Raw genomic sequence first — 25,879 nt, forward strand, 5'->3', positions numbered from 1 at the left:
AGTACAGTACACTGGTTGTGCTCGGCGCAGTACAGTACACTGGTTGTGCTCGGCGCAGTACAGTACACTGGTTGTGCTCGGCGCAGTACAGTACACAGGTTGTGCTCGGTTCAGTACAGTACACTGGTTGTGCTCGGTGCAGTACAGTACACTGTTTGTGCTCGGTGCAGTACAGTACACAGGTTGTGCTCGGCGCAGTACAGTACACTGGTTGTGATCGGCGCAGTACAGTACACAGGTTGTGCTCGGCGCAGTACAGTACACTGGTTGTGCTCGGCGCAGTACAGTACACTGGTTGTGCTCGGCGCAGTACAGTACACAGGTTGTGCTCGGTGCAGTACAGTACACAGGTTGTGCTCGGTGCAGTACAGTACACTGGTTGTGCTCGGCGCAGTACAGTACACAGGTTGTGCTCGGCGCAGTACAGTACACTGGTTGTGATCGGCGCAGTACAGTACACTGGTTGTGCTCGGCGCAGTACAGTACACAGGTTGTGCTCGGTGCAGTACAGTACACTGGTTGTGCTCGGTGCAGTACAGTACACTGGTTGTGCTCGGCGCAGTACAGTACACTGGTTGTGATCGGCGCAGTACAGTACACTGGTTGTGCTCGGCGCAGTACAGTACACAGGTTGTGCTCGGTGCAGTACAGTACACAGGTTGTGCTCGGTGCAGTACAGTACACTGGTTGTGCTCGGTGCAGTACAGTACACAGGTTGTGCTCGGCGCAGTACAGTACACTGGTTGTGATCGGTGCAGTACAGTACACAGGTTGTGCTCGGCGCAGTACAGTACACTGGTTGTGCTCGGCGCAGTACAGTACACAGGTTGTGCTCGGTGCAGTACAGTACACTGGTTGTGCTCGGTGCAGTACAGTACACAGGTTGTGCTCGGTGCAGTACAGTACACTGGTTGTGCTCGGCGCAGTACAGTACACAGGTTGTGCTCGGCGCAGTACAGTACACAGGTTGTGCTCGGCGCAGTACAGTACACAGGTTGTGCTCGGCGCAGTACAGTACACAGGTTGTGCTCGGCGCAGTACAGTACACTGGTTGTGATCGATGCAGTACAGTACACAGGTTGTGCTCGGCGCAGTACAGTACACTGGTTGTGCTCGGTGCAGTACAGTACACTGGTTGTGCTCGGTGCAGTACAGTACACAGGTTGTGCTCGGCGCAGTACAGTACACAGGTTGTGCTCGGCGCAGTACAGTGCACTGGTTGTGCTCTGGGTTTCTTCCTTGGCTACACTGTAAGAAATCATGACCTGATTGTTTCTCTAATGCTCTGTGGGTAAAACTGGAATCACACGTGCAGATCTGGATGCAATTTTTTTCACAGCCTAAGCCAGAAGTAAATCCATCAGGAAGGAAAAGTATAAATCCTTCCTTTGTATTTCACAGTATGCAATGTGAAGGCCTTTTACACAGGGAATCGAGCAAACTTGCATTTGTTAAGAGAGCTTGTTCCAGTGCATTGGTCCGTGTTCATATGGCAGCGATCTACCATGCAAATGGCTATCTGCATTGCTCCTCATCAGCTGATCACATTTCTTATACAGCCTAGGGCTCATTCACACGTCCGTGGATCTCGGTCTAATTTCAGACTGCAATGCATGGACCCGGCCGCGGGTCTCCCGACCTGAACGTGACCGCCTCATAAAAATATAGGGAGAGCCCCGACCAGCCCATGCATTGCAGTCTGAGATCGGACTGAGATACACAGACGTTGAATGAGCCCTAAAATATGTCCACATGGCATCTTTTAAGCTAGCACGAACCTGCCAAGTTTTTCAAGCAGAAGACGTTTCAGGAAAGCGGCTGTGATTTTTGGCATCTCTTATGTTGTTTCTTTGCGACGGCTTTGCCTTCGGTGTTTTGCTTCTTTATGTTTATTTATAGTATGCATAGAATAGTGAAGAACGGTCTGGTCACTTCATTTCACCATCGCTTTTAAAGCCTAAGAAGCTCATAAAGACTGAATAGATGCACAGCCACTTGTTTTCACATTGCAGTGCATATGTTCATTTTTTTAAGCATTTTTTAAGTATATTTTCAGGCAGGTTACAGAGCGGACACATATCCTAAAAATTTGCGTTATTGGAAGTACATCCCTTTGTGTGACCGGTGACAATATGCAAACTGTATAGAGATGATATTTATTTGTCCATGTACCGTTTGCATCAGGACGTCTAAAAGGGTCCTTAAACTAGCCTGATTGACGTATATCACTGATTGGTGCTGGTTCTGGCAGGAAATTAGCCAGTGTCCATGCAACGTAAAGGCTTTGTCACATAAATAACATTTTTCACCAGAGGATAAGTGATCAATGTGTGAATGCTGAAAGTAGGTTCCAAAATCCTCTGTGTAAATGGAGCGTTAGTCAGCATGTGTGACCACTGCTCCATTCAGTGTCTATAGGAGCGGTGGTCGCACGTGCTCAGTACTTCTTTATCTACACACTGGACTTTGGAACCACTATTCTCAATATTTCACCCTCATCAATAATACATTGATCATCTATTCTGTGGATTAATGTTATTTTTGATGCGAGTACAGGAAAATGTATGTCATTTTAATGGAGTCACCTTTTTATTGCAAATAAGGCATAACAAACCACAGTCATGAAACTAGATCACGCGACTGAATTCTAGAAATAATCCACACCTCCACTCGCCTGTGTATACAGTGTATATATTAGTGTCTTATTTTAACCAGACTCATTATTATTTCAGACAGTTCCTTTCTGCGGTCACATAAAAGGCGGCATGAGACCAGGGAAGAAGATCCTCATAATGGGAATCGTGGGCATGAACCCAGAGAGGTGCGAACACTTTGTCAGACGTCTTATTGTTGTGTCCCTGCTGTATCGGGGATTTGTGATTGATAGGACTTACCAGTATGATATTGCTGATGCAAGTGGCTGCCCCTTTTTATTAAAGTATCATTTCCCTGTTATGTGTGGAAGGGAGAAAAAAAGAACTCCGCCACAAACGGTTACATGGGATGTTTTATTTTGCTGAAGTGCATCTTTTTTTCCCACGGGAAGCGATCCAAAGTAAAGCTGTTTCTAAATATATTAAAAGGGTTTTCTCATTCTCTTAAAAGGGTAAAATAAGCTTACATTTTATTAAAAATACTATTAGTTCTCAAGAATAGACGGATTTTTAATTGTATATTTTACAGCTTGTTGGCTAGGTTACCAGCCACCTTTGCGGTAAGTCATCAGTGGCTTGTCTTTTAGACAGAGAGCACAGCACTTACAAGCTTTTTGCTATTCAGCCTCTGTTTGCAGCATGGGAGGGAAAAGAGTTTGGACCAGCAGCATGTCAATGCTTCCTGCCTGAAATATCAGTCATCAGCAGCGCATCGCTCCATGGCAAATAAGAAGCTGGAAGGCTGGGGAGCGATGCGCTGCTGAAGGTAGAACTTGGGACAAACCCTTTATGCTTTGAACAACACAGTATCTGAGTTTGCAGGCTGTATACTTTCTGGTATCTAGCTGAAAAGTAAATTTGAGGGAGGAATTCTAAGGAGCATCTGGTGAGTTAGTGTAGTTGAGGATATTTTTTTTAGCAATGAAGACTTTTTGAGACCATTTCTTCCAAATGTCCTTTTCAGTTGAATGCTAGACTCAGTATACAGTCCTGAGAGTAGCACAATACTAGTGCAATACTTTTAGGGCATCCCGTAGATGTGACAGTAGTTCTACCTAAGTTTCTATAAGGTTGCAGACTTGAAACATACGTAGGATAACATTTTCAACACTATGTAAAGATCCAGTATGAAATCAACGCTATTAATATAGACAATATACTCAGATAGAAGTAGAAGTTTCCCACCATCCAACACAATTTTCTGTCTCTAAGCCTTTATTCACACCTCCGATGTTCTTGTACGAGTGCTGTCTGTGTGTGGTTTTCACGGATTATACTCGTACCCCTGATAGTCTATGGAGCCATTCACATGTCCATGGAAAATCACAGAGAAATATTCGATTTTGATCCGAGCGTCAGATCAAAATCGGCAATGCAAGTCTATGGGTCCGTGAAAAAAATCGAACCACACTATAATGACATCCGGCGTGCGATACGATTTTCACAGACTGTCACCTAGAAGAAGGTGGAGAAACTTTTTTTTTCTCCACTTACGAGAAAAACTAACACTCGGACCAAACTCTGATCAAAATATTCTGTCCGTTTTTCTCGTATGTGGAAAATACTGACACGAGAATGAGGTCTTACTTGTAATGAAATGTCTAAACACATTTTACAAAAGGTTGAAAAGTGGTACCACATTATTAATGTTTCAATGGGGCAATAGCGTGTCCCTACGTGCGTTGCATTGGGCTGTGCACCCCCGGAGAAGCCCTGTTGACAGTGGTGATACTCCTACACTCCTCCTTAGAGAGGTGCGTGATCAGACTAGACAAGTAGTAGATGGTGCTCTTTCCTAAGATTTCTTTAATTTTACTCTATAGAATTTGCATTAAAATCACCAGGAAAAATAATACTAATAATAAACCAAGCATTTCATCTATGAACATTGCAGAATATTATTATATTATAGTGTAATTTTGCCATTTCTTTAAAAACTGATTGCCAATTTTTGGGATATCCCATTAATATTAGACCTTGGTCGATCTGAATCTCAGCACTCTGTCATGTGTCTGGGTTCAAAGCCTGTGCTTTGTGGTCGGCTTCTCCGGGTGTTTAGTTTCTGTTACCCTAAAAATAGTGAAGCAAGGATAACAGGTGTTTTCATTTACTCATTTGTCTGCCCTATCGTCTTTTGGGTGCAGCTTTATATACTTTCCCCTTGCTGGTATTTCCTGCTGATGATAGTCTCATTTGGATGCCAAGCCATATACAGCCAGTCAGTGAAAGACCAGCTACGGTTTATATCTCTGTTGTACATGTTCTTTACCCTGCACCTATCTTCTATTTCTTTTTAGGAAGCACAGCTGCTACTAAAAGTAAGAAGTTTTGCTGATCGGTGAGGGTGTTAAGGATTAGTGTTAAGGATTAGAGGATAGCCCATTTCTTTTATTCAACCAGAAAAATATTTTAATATCTATGTGATCAGGCATGTGAAACGTTTTCCCTTTTTATTTTCAGCTTTGACATCCAGTTAACATGTGGAGACTCAGAAGATCCTTCAGCTGATGTGGCCATAGAGGTGAAAGCAGAATTCACCGATAAGCAGCTGCTCAGGAACGCCTGTGTGTCTGGGGAGTGGGGAGAGGAGGAATCTGCAATCCCATATTTTCCATTTATTGCCGATCAGCCATTCAGGGTAAGTGATTACTCCATATCTGACTGGTGCGAGGTTTTTACTTTCTGTTAAACTAGACATAAACGTAAAACTGCCGCTGATGGTTTTCTCAGATAAATGTCAATTCTGCATGTTGACTGTCATGACTCCCTGTCCCTAACGCTAGGGGCGCCCTAGCTATCCCTGCTCCCCGGATTACTGCTAATGGTGAAGACGCTGAGGCCACGTGCCTTGCTGAGCTCCTGAATCAGTCCTTAATCTGTTCCGGCCCCCACCCAGGAAAGTGGGGGGAGTAGTAGTGTATAAGAAAACCAGACTAACAAGGGAAGATGTACAGGGATAAATAAAAATACCAATCATACAAGTATGCACTCACAGACAACAGAGTGGAACACCAGGGAGTGAAGGAAGGAAAAAAACAACATAGGAAAGGAAGAGGATTTGCACACAGTCGAATCACCGAGCAACAGTCTTTAGTTAAACACTCCGAATGATTCCTCAAACAGCCAACTCCAGAACCAGGCAGCAAGAAACTAACACTGGCATCCCTGATAGCCAGAGGCGAGTAAATATAGGAGAAGGGAGTGGCTAATACTGAACAGCTGAGACCATCAATGCTGGAAAGTCCTAGAAGCACTCAACTGAACAGTTTAAGCCCTGCACTGCTAGCAGAAACCTGCACCGTTTAATATGATGGTGAAGTACTTCTAATCAGTGCAGGAGTACGGGAAATCAGATGCTGCGGTCTTCTGGCACCACTCTGTAGCGGTAAACCTGCGACATTGACATAATGACATCAATGTTTGTATGACAGTGTTATTCCATTATATTCAATATGTTCAGACAGATATTGGAAGAGCAGCTCTACTCCGTGACTCCGTCCATTCCCAAGTCACAGGTGCCAGAAATTGTCCCCATATGTCAATGACTGTAGCCATTGGGAATGTGATATTTTGCTTCCCTGTTGCTGTACTATTGATTCACTTCCAGTTATAAAAAGGGTTACACCTATTATGCCATATTACAGTATAATGCAGAGCCTAAATATAGATAGCGTACAGCCTTACTTAATGTTCATGTGTGCTTCAAGATGTAAAAAATTAACTACATTCAATGAATTTTTTGTCTGCTTCTTTTCTTAGTGGTCCAAAATTAAAATTTATTTTAATCCTAAATGCCTATTTAATGTCATAATCTAGTTTCTTTTCTAATATACTTTAATTAAAAAGTCCCTACTATTCCCTCACTACTCTATCTAACTCCTTTATTTATTTATTTTTCTACTACTTCCTCTTTGATGACTTTTCATTTGAGAATCCCAGTGCATGCTGGGATAGTCAAACGAGTCATCCTCAGGTTACAGAGGCTACAGTTACATTCACTGCCGCCGCCTTTGCCCCCTCCCTGAAACGAAGCATCATCTGTGACGTATGTTTCAGGGGCTGAACTAGTCACTGCTGTACTGAGCGCACGTCTGTTGTCAATTACGACTTTGCTCAGCAGATTCTTGTCACAGTGCAATATGAACAGTGACAGTTCGCTCGCTTGTGAGCACTGATCAGAAGTAACGAGCCGGCAAGAGAGTGCACTGTCAGTGCGCGTTGTAAGAAGAGTACCCGGCTTGTAGGAAAAGCAGAGACCAGTGGAGAGAGAGAGAGAATGTTTTAAGGCATTTTTATTACTTACTGCAAAGTCAAAAGTTTACAAATACTATGATTAAACAATTCTGGACTGCCCATATGATGATGCCATGTGTTTGGAAGCTTCTGGTTTTGTGGCAACATCTGAGTTAATTAGAGACACACCTATGGATGTATTTTAATGCACACCTGAAACACACTGCTTCTTTGTGTAGCATCATGGGAAAGTCTAAAGAAATCAGCCAAGATACCAGGAAGAGAATTGTGGACTTGCAAAGGTCTGGTTCATCCTTGGGTACAATTTCAAGATACCTGAAGGTGACTCGTTCATCTGTACAAACAATTATACGCAAGTACAAACAAGATGGGAATCTCCAGCCATTATACCACTCAGGAAGGAGACGGGTTCTGTGTCCCAGAGATGAACGTGCTTTGGTCCGACATGTGCATATCAACCCAAAGACAAAAGCAAAAGACCTTGTGAAGATGATGGCAGAAGCTGGTAAGATTGTGTCAATAACTACAGTGAAATGAGTACTGTATTAACATGGGCTGAAACGCCACTCTGCCAGGAAGAAGCCATTCCTCCAAAAGAAACATAAAAAAGGCAGATTAATGTTTGCCAATGCACACAGGAACAAAGACCTTAATTTTTGAAGACATGTCCTGTGGTCTAATGAAACTAAAATTGAACTTTTGTGGCATAATGACCATCGTTATGTTTGGAGGAAAAGGGGAGAATCTTGGAAGCCTAAGGACACCATCCCAACTGTGAAACACGAGGGTGGCAGCGTCATGTTGTGGGGTTGTTTTGTTGCAGGAGGGACTGGTGCACTTCACAAAATAGATGGCTACGTGGCAATACTGAAGCAACATCTGAAGACATCAGACAGTAAGTTAAAGCTTGGGTGGAAATGGGTCTTACAAATGGACAGTGACCCGAAGCATACTGCCAAAATAGTAACAGAGTGGCTTAAGGATAACAAAGTCAATGTTTTGGAGTGGCCATCACAAAGCCCTGATCTCAATCCTATTGAAAATTTATGGGCAAAGCTGAAAAGACAGGTGCGAGCAAGGCGACCTACAAACCTGGATCAGTTACACCAGTTTTGTCAGGAGGAATGGGCCCAAATTCCGACGAACTATTGTGAGAAGCTTGTGGAAGGATATCCCAACGTTTGACCCAAGTCATTCAGTTTAAGGTCAATGGTACCAAATACTAATGAAATGTATGTAAACTTTTGACTTTGCAGTAAGTAATAAAAATGCCTTAAAACATTCTCTCTCTCTCATTACTCTGGCATTTGTCAAATATTAAAAATTATGGTAATCCTAATTGACCTAAAACGGGAAAGGTTTATTCTGATTTCATGTCAGATATTGAGAAAAACATGCATATGTGTCTTTTTATATAGTGTATGTAAACTTGCTGGTTTCAACTGTAGTCTTACAGGTCAGAAATCGTCCTGACTAATTGGGCCATAATTGTGAAGAGATAGAAAAAACAACTTTTTCAGTGCAATGTAAATTGGCTAGTTTATTAGCAATACTTGGTGGGAGTTGTTCTATTTCTTAAATCTCTAAGATAAATGCATCATTCCAATGAATTACTTGCCACCATTTATAAATAGGGGGAATATCGCAGATGGAAATAGCTTCATCCGACAGTTTCTTTGCCAGAGGTTTAGTCTCACTTCTGGAGCAGAGTGAAATCTACCTGTGTGGGCCGTTGTAATTGGCAACACTTTTCTTATTATAGAATTATCCTAAGGCCACGTCCCCACTATCAGTATTTGGTCAGTATTTTTTCTCAGGAGTGGGAGCCAAAACCAGGAGTGGGTGATAAATGCAGAATTGGTGACTTGTTTCTATTATACCTTTTCTCTGGTTTGTTCTCCACCTGGTTTTGGCTCCCACTCCTGAGAAAAAATACTGACCGAATACTGATCATGGGGCCGTGGCTTAATAGTTATAATAAATTAAAGAGAAGCTGTCATATTGAACATGACATCTGATCTGCGGGCAGAATGTTATAGAGCAGGAGGAGCTGGTCAGATTGATAGACATTTTTGTGGGAAAATTATAATTATTATTAACTTACATTTTCTTCATTGAAATCGCTGCATTTTGTACTCATGAGTCCAGTGGGTGGTCCTATTCAGTGAGTGACAGTCTCGCCTGTATGACTGCATGCAGAGATTGCTGTCAATCACTGAGTAGCACCACCCACTGGATTCATATGTATAAAAACACTGGGGATTTCAATGAATAAATACAAGTTATACTGAATCTTTTCCAACAAACATATATATTATTCTGCTCAGCTTGTCCTGCTCTAAACCATACGGACTGCATGTACAATGTGACAGATTCCCTTTAAATTACTGACTTCCACGTTCCATAAAAAAGTTATTCTTTGAATATAACTTCTAAAAAAAAATGTGAAAAAAATTTGCTGGTGTAGAAGCATGCGACCAGACCGGTCAATCTGCTTTTTCATCAGAAAAACATTACACATGGGAAAGCTACTTTTCAATTGGAGGAATCTGATGGGCAGGTCTGGTCATACGGTCCTAGATGCTATTTTCATAGGAACCTGTGAGGACGGCTGTACTAACAAGAGGCAGAGGAGAACCTGTAATACTTATATATTAGGAAGTTCCACAAAATCATGTCTGCAACACAATTGTTAAAATAAAGTTGCCAACTCCTTTAATGCTTTCATCCATGCTCATCAACATCTGTCCATGAAGACTTGAGCCTCTGTACATCTATGTTGTCGCTAGACTAGTAGGAGAGATGTGTGGACTCCACATTAAGCTCAACAAAAAGGAGATTTTAAGGATCTACACTAAGCTCCCATTGCTGCTGTTAACACCTTAAATGCAACTGTCAATCTCTGACAGCGGCGGTTAAGACGAGCGGTTCCGATGGCGCACCATTTTTGGTTCCCATCTCCCCTCCCAACACTATTGTGGGGAGTCCAAGGGGTCTGCTGAAAACGCCTCTGAAGCTCAGTCAAAGGCTGAGCTTCATAGGAGACCTTCATTTTATCTAGATGTTGCAATACATCTGTACTGCATTATATATAACAAACGATCTGATGATCGCAGGTTAAAGTCCTGTAAGAAGACTGAAAAAAAGTAAAAAAAAAAAATTCAGATCACTCTGCTTTTCCATGAAAAATAAACATATTTTGTATCGCTGCATCAGAAAAAGTCTGATCTATCAACTTTTTAGGGTATGTGCACACGATGCAGAAATGAAGCAGAAAATTTCTGCATCATTTCTGCATCTCCCTGGCAGAAAAAACGCATGCAGATTGTGCATGCGTTTTTCCTGCAGAATACATGCGGATCCACATGCAGATTCACATGCGTTTCCGCATGCAGATTGACAAGCGTTTTCCAGGCGATCTTAGCATCACCTAGAAAGTGCTTGATAACTAGGTCACACTATATAAATCCATGCAAACAGCATGGATTTATATAGTGTGACCCGAGAGAGTGTATATACTTACCTCCGATGGCCCGCGCTGTCCTGCTCACTCCGTTCTCCCGGCTGCCGGCAACTTTGAATTGAAAGACCTGCCGACGTCAGCGTCACGTGACCCGTCACATGACTCTGACGTCACCGCAGGTCCTACAACTCACTGCAAGTGCCGGGAACCAAGCGGGAGCGCTGCGCGGGCCGACAGAAGGTAAGAATACATTTATTTTTTATTTTATTCTTCTTTTTACAGCTTTTTTAATGGTACCTGGGTGTGGATGAGACTCTCCTCTCCTCCACACCCGGGTACCATCCGCACATTAGAACGCACCAATTACGCAAGTACAAATGCTGTCTTGCGGAATTGGCGCGTTCTAATGCAAGTCAATGGCGGCGAAATCACCGCGTTTCCGCAAAATTAATTGACATGCTGCGGATTTTTGACCGCAGCGTTAACGCTGCGGAAAAATCCGCATCATGGGCACAGCACATGCGGATTTCCATTGGGGAACATTGCTGCCCTTCTACCATGCGTTTTTCATGCGTTTCCGCGGCGTTTACGCAACTGCAAAAACGCCGCGGAAACGCATGAAATACGCATCGTGTGAACACAGCCTTACATTGTTTTAACCTGACAGTAAACTCTGTAAGGCTGTGTTCACACGATGCGTATTTCATGCGTTTCCGCGGCGTTTTTGCAGTTGCGTAAACGCCGCGGAAACGCATGAAAAACGCATGGTAGAAGGGAAGCAATGTTCCCCAATGGAAATCCGCATGTGCTGTGCCCATGATGCGGATTTTTCCGCAGCGTTAACGCTGCGGTCAAAAATCCGCAGCATGTCAATTAATTTTGCAGAAACGCGGCGATTTCGCCGCCATTGACTTGCATTAGAACGCGCCAATTCCGCAAGACAGCATTTGTACTTGCGTAATTGGTGCGTTCTAATGTGCGGATGGTACCCGGGTGTGGAGGAGAGGAGAGTCTCATCCACACCCAGGTATCATTAAAAAAGCTGTAAAAAGAAGAATAAAATAAAAAATAAATGTATTCTTACCTTCTGTCGGCCCGCGCAGCGCTCCCGCTTGGTTCCCGGCACTTGCAGTGAGTTGTAGGACCTGCGGTGACGTCAGAGTCATGTGACGGGTCACGTGACGCTGACGTCGGCAGGTCTTTCAATTCAAAGTTGCCGGCAGCCGGGAGAACGGAGTGAGCAGGACAGCGCGGGCCATCGGAGGTAAGTATATACACTCTCTCGGTTCACACTGTATAAATCCATGCTGTTTGCATGGATTTATATAGTGTGACCTAGTTATCAAGCACTTTCCAGGTGATGCTAACATCGCCTGGAAAGCGCTTGTCAATCTGCATGCGGAAACGCATGTGAATCTGCATGTGGATCCGCATGTATTCTGCAGGAAAAACGCATGCACAATCTGCATGCGTTTTTTCTGCCAGGGAGATGCAGAAATGATGCAGAAATTTTCTGCTTCATTTCTGCATCGTGTGCACATACCCTAAAACAAAGAAAAATGGAAATGCCAGAATTGTCATTTTTTGGTCTCCGCACTGTCACGGGTGTGTCGGGTGTAATAGACAGTTGCTCTGGATCTGGCTGTAGAAGGGCACTGCGCTTGGCATTGCAGACACTTTCTTAAGCCTTCTTCCTTTAAGACCCTCCTGATGCTGCTATTGACACACACTTGCATGGGAGTTAAAAACCCTCAGTTTTCTCCAGGCAATCGCCAGTGATACTTCTATGTTCTTTTCTGCATGCTTGGAGCACTAGCTGTTGGCTGGCTTCTTCTCTGGTACCCTTCGAGGACAGTTTGCATTACTCCTCTGGTGCCTGCTCAAGCTAAGTTAATTCCATTTGTTTGTCAACCTTGTTGTCTTTAGTTTATACCCCTTCCCTCCCTATCTAGGGCCAAGCTCTAGGGATATACAGGGTTTAGGGTCCTGCTCGACGATTGGTGTGGAACCAATATAGGGATGGTAGGGTAGGCAGGGTGATATTAGATCTGCCTAGGGGTCTCCACTCCCCCTTTCCCTAGTGTTTTGGCTTCCTCCCCCTCTTCCGCTCATGCTGCACTTAGTCTTTCCCACGCCTTGCGTGACACACACCTCTCTCCAATGATGCAATAAAAAGCGATCAACACATCGTATATACACCCAAATGGAGAAATAAAAAAGTAATGGGTCTTAGAAAAGGGTGACACAACCTATTTTTTTTTTAATTTTTGTTTCACCACCAAAATGAAAAAAAAAAAGTTTTACAAATAATCGTTCTAATCTGGAGAATCATATTGCCAGCTCATTTTTACCAAACGATGAACGTCATAAAAATAAAAACCAAAAAAACATTTGCAGCATTGCACAGTTATTTTTTCACTTCTCTTGCAATTTTTTCCCTGTTTTTTAGTACGTTATATAGTAAAGTGAACTGTGTCACACAAAACCACAACTCATCCCACAGAAAACAAGCCCTCATAAGTCTATGTACAGTAGATGGATAAATAAAAAGTTATGAATCTTGGAAAAAGGAGGAAAGAACAAAAGTGCAAAAAAATTAAAAAGCACTTGGTCGGGAAGGGATTATAAATCCGTTTTGATGTCATCAGTTGCTGAGCTTCATTACTAAATTACATTATACATCTATAACATATATGTAGAGGACATATAACATTAGGATGTAAGCTCTTTTAGTGCGAATTTGCCAGAATTATACGATTAGCGCTACTTAAAGACCGGACAAGAGACGAGTGAAAACAAAGGAGAAATAAAGAAAAATATACTGACAAATTCTAGCCTGTCAATCGTCATTTTCTACATGTTTGTGTTAATTTAAAAGTACAGGTCGCTTCCAAACTTCATCAGTTGTGTACGTTTACTTTCCCGGTGCATACATTAAAGGGGTTTTCCACATGAGTCCAAGCCTAACCCACAGTACAATTTAATCCTATGAGTGATAAATGCATATGTGACAAAAAGAGAATAGAAGTAAGGCTGGGGTCACATGGCCATATGTTTTCCATCCAAGAAAATCGGTCCGATTATGCTAATCACACTCTGATCAGAGTTGGATCTGATTTTCTCGGATGTGGAGAATTTAAAAAAAACAACAAAAAAAGTTTCTCCATATTCTTCAATTGGACTGCACTCGAATGTCATCTGAGTGCGGTCTGATGTTTCCTACGGACCCAGAGACATGAATGGGAAAGTGGCATCTAATCTTTTTTCTCAGACCACTCGGCCGAAGGAAAAAAATTGGTCATGTGCACAGCCTCATTGATTAACATTAGTCTGAGTGCGATCTGATGTTTTGACGGATTGTACTCTCTATGGTCGTCTGCATGAGTCCTTATACTCACCACCACTCCCATTCTGTTCCCTACCTGGTGCTTCTTGGTCGCCAGCCAAGACAGACCTCTGGTGCATCCAGTGCTTGGCTGAGCTTTCATATCCCATGTATTCAGATGAGCTGAGGAAGTGCAGACCAGCAGGGACCTGGTACTAAGTCATCTATAAATGACATAACAGAAGATAGTTTGGACTTCTTTTGTTTCCGCTTTAAAAGAAACCTGACGGATCTGTGCGCGTGATAACATGATCTGCCTGCACGCGACTTTCATCATTTCATGGCAATGCACAATGAAGCCACGTGATCGTTCCCCAGCTTCACAGGTCCACTGCACATGTCCAGGGGGCACATCATGATGAAGTAACCTGCCAATACTTCAGTATTCTCCTTCCGGCTAATGGTCTCCTCTGTTACTTTACTATGAGCTCCTCGGACATGCGCAGTGCACCTATGAAGCCAGGTGAACGTTCCCCAGCTTCACAGGTCCACTGCGCATGTCCAGGGGGCACATCGTGATGAAGTAACCTGCCAATACTTCAGTATTCTCCTTCCGGCTAATGGTCTCCTCTGTTACTTTACTATGAGCTCCTCGGACATGCGCAGTGCACCTATGAAGCCAGGTGAATGTTCCCCAGCTTCACAGGTCCACTGCGCATGTCCAGGGGGCACATCGTGATGAAGTAACCTGCCAATACTTCAGTATTCTCCTTCCGGCTAATGGTCTCCTCTGTTACTTTACTATGAGCTCCTCGGACATGCGCAGTGCACCTATGAAGCCAGGTGAATGTTCCCCTGCTTCACAGGTCCACTGCACATGTCCAGGGGGCACATCATGATGAAGTAACCTGCCAATACTTCAGTATTCTCCTTCCGGCTAATGGTCTCCTCTGTTACTTTACTATGAGCTCCTCGGACATGCGCAGTGCACCTATGAAGCCGGGGAACGTTTACCTAGCTACATTGTGAACTGATATGAAATGACAAAAGTCATTTGCCTGCACAAGACTTGTAAAGAGCCAGCGGTGACTCATGCTCTTGCAGATCATGTTATCATGCCCATTAGTTGTCCACATGATCAGTAGTGGGACGACTAGTCTGGTGAAACCAACTCCCACTCGACTAGTCTGACACTAATTAGCATGTTGCAAAAGGATTTATAAAATTCCTTTTTTGCCATACACTGCACTCACTTGTACTGTACAAAGGGCTTTTTAGGTGGGGTATGAACATAAGGATAAGCACATATAGACGGTTTGGGGACCATGGGGGAGCTGTCAGGTTTCCTTTAGATCTTCATTTTGTTAACTCACATATTTTTTTCCTTGCAGGTAGAGATCCTCTGTGAGCATCCACGTTTCAGGCTATTTGTTGATGGACACCAGCTTTTTGACTTTTACCATCGTGTGGAACTTCTTTCTTCTATTGACACTGTTAAGATCAATGGAGATCTCCAGCTTACCAAACTTGGTTGAGGTCTCACTAAGGGTCTGATGTCACCAGTGGACTGTGAGGAGACAATCCGGCACATGTGAGGGGACCGAGTTCACTCCCTCCGCAGTGATTTAGCGTCATCTCTACAGGACTGCAGGACTACGAAGCCACCGTTGGCCATTCTGTTTTTTTTTTTTTTGCCACATTCAGAAGTGGCTGCCTGTAAATCTGATTTTATAGACTCGGATTACTCTTTTCATAACACGCAGCTCATTTTTTTTTTATTATTATTATTTTAACAATTTTTTTTTTTTTTACTTCTACTTGAATTGGTGTTTTGGAAGTAATTTTTCATCTTCATAGTTACCCATTCATAAAGCCAGATAATAAAGGGAACATTGTTCTTGTGATTGTACACATGAATCTCACGTTAGGGTTCTTTTTTTGCAGAGTAAAAAAAAAATGAACTAGTTTAGATTGAAAGCTACTGTATTTATGCCCCCATGACAAAACTTCCTGGTCCTTCTAACTTATTTTGAAGTGTTATCATAGGAACAGTGGTTCTTGTTGGATATCAAGAACCAAACAGAGAAATATCTTTACCTCTGCTGCAAAAATAAATCTGGATTTTTGATTGTGGTTCCAGTGGCCCTATGATAACACTGCACAGTCAGACTGCTGACGAATTCTGGTTGAGAACAAGCTTGGATGTGATTAATGAAGTATCACAAATACTGTACTACCTGCATGTATACACAGTAACGGTACATGCCCCATACGTGTCAGCTGGATAAAGCACCAGTATGATGGCAATTCTTGACTCATGGAGAGATATATCTTGACTTCATACAGAATAGATATTTATATAGAGGGGTCAGTACTAATTTAGCCCATTTTTTCCAATCTCAACTGGTATAAGGCCTCGTTCCCACTTAAGTTTTTTTTGACGTATGAGAAAAACAGACCGAGTTTCATCAGTTTTGTCAGTTTCACTGAGAACAAAAAGTTTCTTTCCCTTCTCCTATCTATCATTTAATGAAAAACGGACAGCACATGCATTTGTTTCACTGACCCATAGACTGCTGATTTTGATCCAGCACTCCGATCAATATCAGACATGTATCCGTGATATTCCGAAGAAAAAATGTTAGCAGCCCCATAGACTTTTATAGGTCTGAGTGCTATCCATGAAAAAAAAAAAGGATAGCACTCGTAAGTGAAAAACTGACGTGTGAATGAACCCTAAGGCTGGTTTCACACTTCCGACATTAAGTCCATGTTCAGACTGCAATGTAAGGACTGTCCGAAAGTCTCTTGACCCGAACTGAACAGTCTCATATATGTTTATGAGGTTGTTAAGAAAAGCGGGCCGTACGTCATGAAAGTCGGATATATGAAACCGGCCTTATCCTTATGGTTCCTACTTGCAAATATCTACTACCTCCAATGTAAGCAGGTGCAGATTGCAAATTTTATTTTTCATTCTCCACTCAAAATGCAAAGGTTAAAGTTTCGGTGCCATTTTCTACACCTCTGTATTACTTCACTTGTAGGTTAAGGAAAAGTTGTTGTTTCACAGAATTATTACTTTGTATTGTCCTGGAATCTTCTACAAGGTCAAGGCTTGTAGTTCAACTACCTTGCAGACTTATAAGAAATGGCTTCATTCCTCTAATTCTGTACAAACCCTTTAAAACTCAGGATTCAATGTTCTTAGTGAAAGAAGATCCCTGATCAACATCTCTTTATTGTATAATTCCGTATATATCTCAGGCGTCTTGCATAACAAAAGGATGGTTAAAAGGGATTGTCCTATTTAAAGTATATGAATTTAATAGAAAGGGTTTTTTTTTTTACTTGTGACCATCCTTTCTTAACCAGACAAAGAGTTGCTGCAAACAGAGGAGGACTCAGCATGACGATGTATAATTTACCTGTCTATTCGGTTGACTGGGCACTGTGTTATACCACTTCTCTCCAGCAGTGGCCGCTGCAGGAGAAATGTGCAGCTCCATACCTTACATCGGTGATCACTGATGATTGCCAAAAGGTCTTCAGTTAGAGAAGATAACTAAGGTCTTGAGTTGAGCTCAGATATTATTTTTAAAGCAAACCCAACTTTTTAGGCTTGTAAACGCTTTACCAGGGCTTTCTCATCATTATTACGTCTGAGCCAACGTCACGTCATCTAATTGCTACTCATTTGCTCCATTCACCTCATTCATGTCACAAACTTAAGAGTATTTCTCATGATTTTCAGGGTAGTGGTGCTTCGTTACGTTAAACTAAATGCAAAAAAAAAATAGCGTGCATACAAATAAAGAAGGTTTTGTGTTAAAACATTGTTTTTCAGCACTGAAGTGAATTAGCATAGCACAATAATATATTTCTATATTGTCAGGGTATTTGCATAGAATGTAGATCGTTTGTTTGCACAGTATATTGTCTACACCGTTATGTCGCTTCCTTTGTTGCTTAGTTATCCACTGTACGTAGCATTAGAACGGCGAGCAATATTTCCCCTTTTTTTAGGGTGCAAAATCAGAACACATTGAATGTAAAACGTTTCCGATGATACAATCACCAATCAAGCCGTCTCATGTACTGGAAATATTTATAGATATTTTGGATATACTTGACTAGTCATTCTGCTCGAAGAATGTGATTTTCATGCTTTCTAAATTTTTGTATTGACTCACAAGTATTCAGACGATGTTGCCATTTTTTTTGTAAATTTGTTAAAGATCTCTCTGACAGTGATTCCACAAAAAGTCTATTCTGAAAAATAAAATAACGATGAAAATGGGGATAATCCACCTAGAACGTTTATTACGCATTGTCTCGATAGATACAAATCCAGATGTATCGCAAGAGTTTGATGTATTTTTCTTAATTATGTCCTTTTTACGAGCGCGGTTGTATGTTTGTATCAATTAATAGACAATCGTTATTTTGGTTGCTAATTATTTTTCTCAACTCTTCCATATATTTATTTTAATAGAATAGAGAAGAAAGCCAGGCTCTATATTAACATCCAATAAGCCCTATTTTTCTCCCCCCCCCCCCCCACAGATGCCTTTAGGGAGAGTCAGCCGATAATACTGAGTTTGAACGATTTTTGTCTAATATTTATGGGCCTTTATTGGGCCTTCTCTTAAAGGGGTTGTCCAGGCTTGGAGTTCAAGTCTGCAGTCACTTTATGTGGCTGCAGACTTGTGAATAAACTGCATACTGTCAGGATTCGCCAGTGCCGGGAGTAGACGGGCGCATGATCGCAAGTATGTGATTTGCATACATGCAGTCACATGCCGACTAGACGTGCCCGGCCTCACTCAACTCAAGTGAATTAAGTGACGCCCGACACGTCTAGTTGGAATGTGACCAGAAGTATTCAAATTGTGTATTTGCGGTCACATCACCACCCGCTCCCGGCGCCGGAGAATATTAACAGCGTGCAGTGTGCTCACTGTGAGAACTCACAAATGCATTCCTCCCCTTCCTTGTTTTTCATTTGGGAGGGCGTTCCTGGGCCACACAGCTAGATTCAGTACAAGACCAGATGCAGTTCCCTATACAGCCATGTGGTCGGGAGCAGTACTGTGCAGGGAAGAAAAGTGACTGGGAAGTAGCACTGCAGATCTTTCATGACCGTGTACGGCCAACCCGGGTTCCATAGTTCCGTAAGACCCCTCCCCATCTTACCGACCTCAAGTACCTTAACAAATAAAAACACTGCACCTGTAATTTCTTTGGATAAATTTGGCCACAGCGGCCATTTTATTAACAAACAACATTAACATATAAACATTATTATTCAAATAAATAAGAAGGGAGGGTTCTTGGAGTTAAAAATTAGATCTGGCATAACTAAACCGAAATCGAACCACCGTATTACCCTCAGCCGTCCATCACCAGCTCAAGGGCACCAAACAGCTCCCAGGGTAAAACCCCGTCCAGAGCCCCAAAAACCAAATGCCAGATCACCCCGGTTAATCAAGCCACTGCCTGTAAATTTCCAATAACTTTCCCACCGACACTTTTGTGCCAACTCCAAGAACCCCACCCCCCGCCACAAACGAACAGCCCTGACCACCTCAGGCTCGTGAGTGCCCCAACACTGCCAAAGCCCTCTCAATCCCCTCCTGTATAGATAATGCCCATAAATCAATCCCAATATCGTTCAGGTGCACCCCATCCTTTGCCCAAAAATCACCAACCCCTGCCTCAAGATCAAGATGCCGAACACTTACACCCCCATTTCTACCAACAAAAGCTGCTATGGCTCTATTCAACTTTACTCATGCCCTATTAATGCCCTTCACTGATCTGGCCTCCCTCCAATTTTTTCTCGGCACAATGTCAGACCAAACCGTCAACACCCCAGGAAAAGATGTCCATAACCTTAACAAATCAATTCGAATATCCCTCATCAATTCCCTAACTGGCCGAACCCCCAAATCATTCCCCCCCATATGCACCACCAAAATGTCCGGCGCCCGGTCCAAACGAGCCGCCTTATGGAATTCAGGCAGCACCCTTCTCCATACCATCCCTCTAAAACCCAGCCACCGGACCACCACTTGCTCTCTGCTAAAACCCAGTTGCCTACCGTTTGGCCTCACATCCGCCCGCAGCGCCCCCCAATGAACGAAAGAGTGTCCAAGAATCCAGACTAATAACGGGACGTCACCTGCAATAAGACAACCAAAAAGGGGGGGGGGTATTCACTTCTGGACAAAATAAAAACCACCATTCCGCATACCTAATGCCGTACATAGGACAGATAATGATCTGAACTCCACCTCCCGATGCGTTTTATCACATCCTTTCCTAAACCCAAACCGTCCGCTTCTGACGCCGCACCGATTCTGAAAGAATGCGACCCGTACACCTCAGGACTAAGGCCCAACTCCCGGATCCCTTTTTTAAATACTGCAATAAATTGAAAACGTGACAAAAACTCTCCGTTTTTATGACACAATAATGGGCCCTTACGTCCCGACCAAACCTGCCAGTAAGCCATTAAACATCTCCTAGGACAAATAAAAGATCCATTAACCTCACCCAATACCACTAGCTTGCCTCTGCCCAATTGATCCATCTTCGCCCTCCTAATCCAAAATTCGATGCCCCCTTTCCGACCGCTCACATCCTCAGCAAACAAACCCCCAACCTTATTCCTACTTGGTGCCACCAACTCACCTAATCTTAGTGCGCCAAAGAACGCCAATGAAAAAGCCAATCTAAACAGTGTGGCTTCAAAAACCGAACAACAGATCTTATCCAACACTAAACCCAACCACTCTAAAATACTAAAAGTCACCGGTCTTCGTTTATCTAACACTTTACTTCCTCTCCTAAAGCCCCTAAGTGCTTGCTTCACTAAAAACGATTTTGTAACATCTTTTAACCCCTGTAATCTAAAACCGAATGCCAATCCTGCAACAAATTTACCAACTTTTGACACAGACCATCCAATTTCTGCTGCCCTTCCCACAAGAAACAACACCGCCATCTCTCTATCTCCTTCACCTTCCACCACACCCCACTCCAGAATCCAACTTTGCCATACTCGCCACGATGCCTCGTATGATGCCCAGGTCTGCCTCGTAATGGACTCCCTTATTAACCGTCCGGCTCCTCCATAACCAGTTGCCACAAATGCGAAGGGCATTCTTGACCCACGTCCCCTGCCTCTGCTGCTAGCGCCCGAAAACGGTCCCACTGAAAACGAGATAAGGCACCTGGAACATGTACCGCTGTAATCCAAGCGTTCAAATTGAGACAACAAAGAACTAGTTCCCTGAGCAGCCTAATAACCGGTGGGGACGAGACCGACAAGCTGTTGATGACAGACACCACTCCCATGTTATCGCAATGAAACCGAATTCTCCTGTTGGCAAAACACTCCCCCCAAATAGTAACCGCAACAACAATAGGGAACAATTCCAAAAACGCCAGGTTCCTCGTAAGTCCCCTCTCTGTCCACCCAATCGGCCATGCCCCAACACTCCACCGCCCTTTCCAGTAGGCCCCGTATCCAGCACCTCCCGCAGCATCTGTAAAAATCTCACAATCAAAACTGCTTACAAACTCCTGCTGGATTAATGACCTGCCATTATAGCTTTCCAAAAACAACTTCCAAACCCTCAGGTCCCCCTTGTGTTCCTTATTTAGGCGGATAAAATGATGAGCCCCACGCACTCCTGCTGTGGCGCCTGACAACCTGCGACAAAATATTCTGCCCATTGGCATAAGCCTGCATGCAAAATTTAAGCGCCCCAACAGCGATTGTAGCTCCCTCAGGGTCACCTTGCGCAACCTCCCGACTCTATCGACCTCCTGCTTGAGCAGACACAATTTATCTTCAGGTAACCGGCACTCCATCCTTTCTGTATCAATAACAATGCCCAAAAAACTTAGGATTGTGCAAGGGCCTTCCGTCTTTTCTTTTGCCAATGGTACGCCAAAATGCTCCGCTACCCACACCATAGTACCTAACAAATTCCTACACAATAACGATTGCGGAGGGCCTATAAACAAAAAATCATCCAAATAATGAATGACTGAATTAACTGATGGAAGGGTGGTCCTTCACCACCCATTCCAAAAAGGTACTAAACGTTTCAAACAAAGAACACGAAATTGCACAACCCATTGGCAAACACCTATCCATGTAATATGCCCCATTCCAAAAACAACCTAACAACGGGATGCTATCCGGGTGAACTGGCAGCAACCGAAAAGCCGACTCGATATCCGTCTTGGCTAGCAACGATCCTGACCCATATCGCCGTACCCATCGCACCGCCGCATCAAATGATGTATATTCAACTGAACATAATTCCTGTGCAATGCCATCATTCACCGAGAGCCCCTTCGGGTACGACAAATGCTGAATCAAACGAAACTTATTCAGCTCTTTTTTGGGCACAACCCCCAGTGGCGAGATAATCACCCTGCTGCTAGGTAATACCCGAAACGGTCCCGCCATCCTGCCCAATTCCACCTCCTTAGCCAACTTCACGCTAACCACATCCGGATGAAGGGAAGCCGACGTCAAATTTTTTAGTGAAAAGGGGACCTCGTGCTCAGGAGGAGGGATTCTAAAACCTTCCAAAAACCCATCCGAAATGACCTTAGCCTTCGACTGATCCGGATACCTACTTAGAAAGGGGGCCATCGCGTGCACCCTCACCGGAGTCAACCCTTTGACCGGTACCCACTGTCGGCTTTCCCTTACCCTTCTTAAAGCATTTTGATGCTCCGTGTGAGCTTCCATTACAATGGGAGCACACGTGTTTGAATTTACAAGAGGTCCCGTACTTGCATTGGCCGTCATTAAATTGCCAGCAAGTTCCCACTTCCTTCTTAGTGCTTTGTGCCCCTTGGTTACCTCCCCCTTGTCCTGCTGATTGGTTACCACTACTGCTGCTCCCGTGAAAGGACTGCCCATACCTCACTGGGGCCATAACCTTCAGCCACAAACCAATGTCCTTTTGATCCCATCTGATCTCAGGGCGGACTGCCTTCCTCTGCCGAAATTGCTCGTCATATCGTAACCATGCCTGACACCCGTAAGTCCTATGAGCCTCCCCAATAGCATCAAGGTAGCAAAACAAACCCGAACAATTATCAGGAGCTTTTTCTCCAATAACGCTAGCCATTATTGCAAAAGCTTGCAACCAATTGACAAACGTCTGTGGAATCAACCTCCACCTACGCTTCTCTTCTTCCTCTTTTTTACTGTCTTCCTTTTTTCCCTTATCCAGGTTAAACTTTTCCAACGGAAGAAGGGAAAAAATTTCGACATACTCGTCCCGCCAAATTTTTTCTTTAACCTCTTTTTTTAAATGCGCCCCCAATGGCCCCTCAAAGCACACGTATACCTCCCCTTTCGCCCTATCATCCAGTTTTATACTATCCGCATTTTCCTTTTCTGTCTGCACACACACCGACACCCCAGAAGGTGTCCCAGCTGTACACCCCGCCGACCTGGCCGACTCGCTCCCCACCTGCAACAACGCCGGTTGGCTAGGTAGCCAAGCCCCCGCCGGTGACAACCCCCTTTGAATGGCCCCCCCGCCGTCTATTCTCGCCAAAATGCGCGACATGCTAACCAACAAATCCCTAAACCCGCTTACATCTGACCCACTACCTCCACTACCATTTTCCCTGCTGGGCCCAGACACCTGCCTATCACCTAACCCATCCGCTACAGACCCCGCGGGCGACAAACCATACATAGACGCATACTCACGAAGCTGCACAGGTGCTGTGTCCCCGCCAGCCGTACTCCCCGAGTCCTGATGAGTCCTTGGTTCGTCTTGTTCTTCTCCATAATCCAGTCCGACCGACCCCTGCTGCTCAAGGCCCGCGCCCCTGGCCTCCTCGTCACCAGGGGGGACCCGAGCCCGTGCCGACCTCCCCGCCGTTCGTCCTCCAGTCCTCACCGCCAACCGTGCACCTCCGCGATTTTTAGACCCGGACTCACCAGCCCGATCCGTGTTGGTCCGTGGATAACTGCCAGGCAACTCCGTGCTGCTGCCCGCCGCTCCATCCCTCTGCCTGGAGAAACTTGAGCCAGGCAGCAGGTCCTGGAATTGTTGCTGCCTGCCCGTGTAGCTCCGCTGCTGTCTGCGCCCTCTGGTCTGTCTGGCAGGCACCCCGACAGGAACGTCGCCAGGTGTGCCTGCCGCGCTGGTGTTCCCTCCGTTCCCCGCTGCAGGATTGCCGCCCTTTTTTCTTTTGAATAACCGGCGTCTTGAATCGCCGCTGGATCTTGGAGCGGGGGGCGTGTCCCTGCGCCCGCCGCTCATTGGCTGTGCGTCCCTTTCGTCTGTCTCCGGGGCCGGAAGTGACGTAGTCCCCATTTCCGGTGAGGCCCCGCCCCCCGGATGACGCGTCTGCGGCCCGGGCCTTGCTTCCGGCGCGGCCTGGGCTCTAGTACTGCGGCGCGCCGACGGGGGAGGCCGCACCACGATGGACCGGGGAACTTCAGTCGCGGACCGCGACCCGATGCAGGGGGTGCCCGCAGACCGGCTGGGCGGATTCCTGCCGCGGCGGGCACGCCGGCAGGGGATTCCGCCGGCATGCTCCCCTGGACACAGGGTCCCCTGAGGGGCTCCGCAGCCTGCGCCTGCTGCCCGTACCAACCATCTCCAGGGAAAGCCTCTCGGGGGGCCGCGTCCTCCTGGCACTTCTTCCCAAACCCGACGGGGATTCTTCCTCTCCGGCATTCCCCAGAAGTCCGGCCAGCTGGGCCTCAAGCCACCCTCCTTGCCTGGATCTGGCAGTCTCCCTCAGCCTGGCGATAAGGGACTCCACGGACTCCATAATAGCGAGAAGAGTGTCCAAGCAATTAGAAAGGTAAAAATATATATATATATATTTTTTTTTTTTTTGATCAGTGCTCCAGAACTTCTCTCAATGACTTCTTCCCTGGACTGCCCGTTTTCCCGCACTTTTCCCTATTATACCTCTTCCCCCCTTTACCCCACCCCCATCCAAATGCCAGCCCCTCCAAGCCTATACCCAATCCCGACCATTGGGATTTAAAAATTGCACCCTCCTGGCCAATCCCGGTCATGTGGGGCTTCCTTCTAGGTTCCCATGCCTCCAGCCCCCTTCTTTCTCATGATCGGTCCCAGAATTATTAATTGGTGGCTTATCCTAGCGACTGGAATATCCCTTTAATCTCTATGTTGATTAGATTCAGAATGTAACAACTATCATTTCCTAAAAACTTGTGATGTGTCAGAAGTTGTGATTGAGAGGTCAAGGCCCCGATTCATCAAAAAATTTTGACCAGAATTCTGGCATAAAACTGAAAAGTCAGAAAATATTTCTGTGATTTGTAATTTTTGTGACTTTTTACACCAGTCTTGACCAGCTACTCCAAAATGCATCATAATTTACGTCACAAAAGTTGTGTAAGTTAGGACAGAGATGTTACTGTAGTCGCTCACCCATGTGAGTGTTACCAGCCAAGAGAAACAGACTGATTTTTTCCTCAGGTGTCATCCCACTTGCTTCCGTTTTCTTTTTCGCATCTGTTTTTTCATTGAAGCAGGTGGACTGTCTGAACTTTTTTTTTATCCATTGACTCTTAATGTATCAGTAAAAAAAGGATGAAACTAGTATGGAGCTCTGGAGTTCACAATCTGTCTTCCTAGTTTCATCGAGCCTTAGGGATCCCCATAGACTCTAATGGCCGAGTCTGATCCACAAAACGAATGAGCATACTCGTAGGCCACGCTCTGTGTCTCATGGATCGGAGACATAAATCTGTTTTTAAAACTGATGTGTGAATGGCTCTCCGAAAGTATGGGTCAGTGTGCTGTCCGAGAAAAAACACACAGGACTAGCATGTGTCACACGGATGTAAGAATGTAGTCGGCTGCGTGCTCACGTTGCGTATTACAACCGTATATGCTGCTGAATTTCCACAGCGTAAACGCTTGTAAAACGCATGTATATCCGCACCCCATGGTCCCCAATGGCATTCCGCAGTGTCAATGCCCATGCTGCGGATTTTTCCGCAGCGTATATGCTGCGGTCAAAAATCCGCAGCATGTTCATTAATTTTGCGGAAGCGCAGCGGAATCAATGTGCGGATGGTACCCAAGTCTGGATGAGAGGAGACTCTCATCCAGACCTGGGTACCAAAGAACCTGTAAAAAAAAAAAA

General features: G+C 44.6%; 1 protein-coding gene across 1 annotated transcript in view; it reads left to right on the forward strand.

The window, feature by feature from the left end:
* The window catches only part of LGALSL (galectin like), a 47,604-nt gene extending 29,521 nt beyond the window's left edge, over nucleotides 1–18,083 (forward strand). The window contains exons 3-5 of the mRNA XM_073672158.1: nucleotides 2,733–2,821; nucleotides 5,115–5,292; nucleotides 15,088–18,083. Coding sequence (XP_073528259.1) covers nucleotides 2,733–2,821; nucleotides 5,115–5,292; nucleotides 15,088–15,231 — 411 coding nt within the window. The 3' untranslated portion in view covers nucleotides 15,232–18,083. The remainder of the gene's footprint in view (nucleotides 1–2,732; nucleotides 2,822–5,114; nucleotides 5,293–15,087) is intronic.
* Nucleotides 18,084–25,879: the final 7,796 nt, after the last annotated feature.

This window comes from Phyllobates terribilis, unplaced genomic scaffold (assembly GCF_046119375.1).
Source record: "Phyllobates terribilis strain yellow unplaced genomic scaffold, ASM4611937v1 Scaffold_3__8_contigs__length_932513732, whole genome shotgun sequence".
In the NCBI taxonomy this organism is placed as follows: Eukaryota; Metazoa; Chordata; class Amphibia; order Anura; family Dendrobatidae; genus Phyllobates; species Phyllobates terribilis.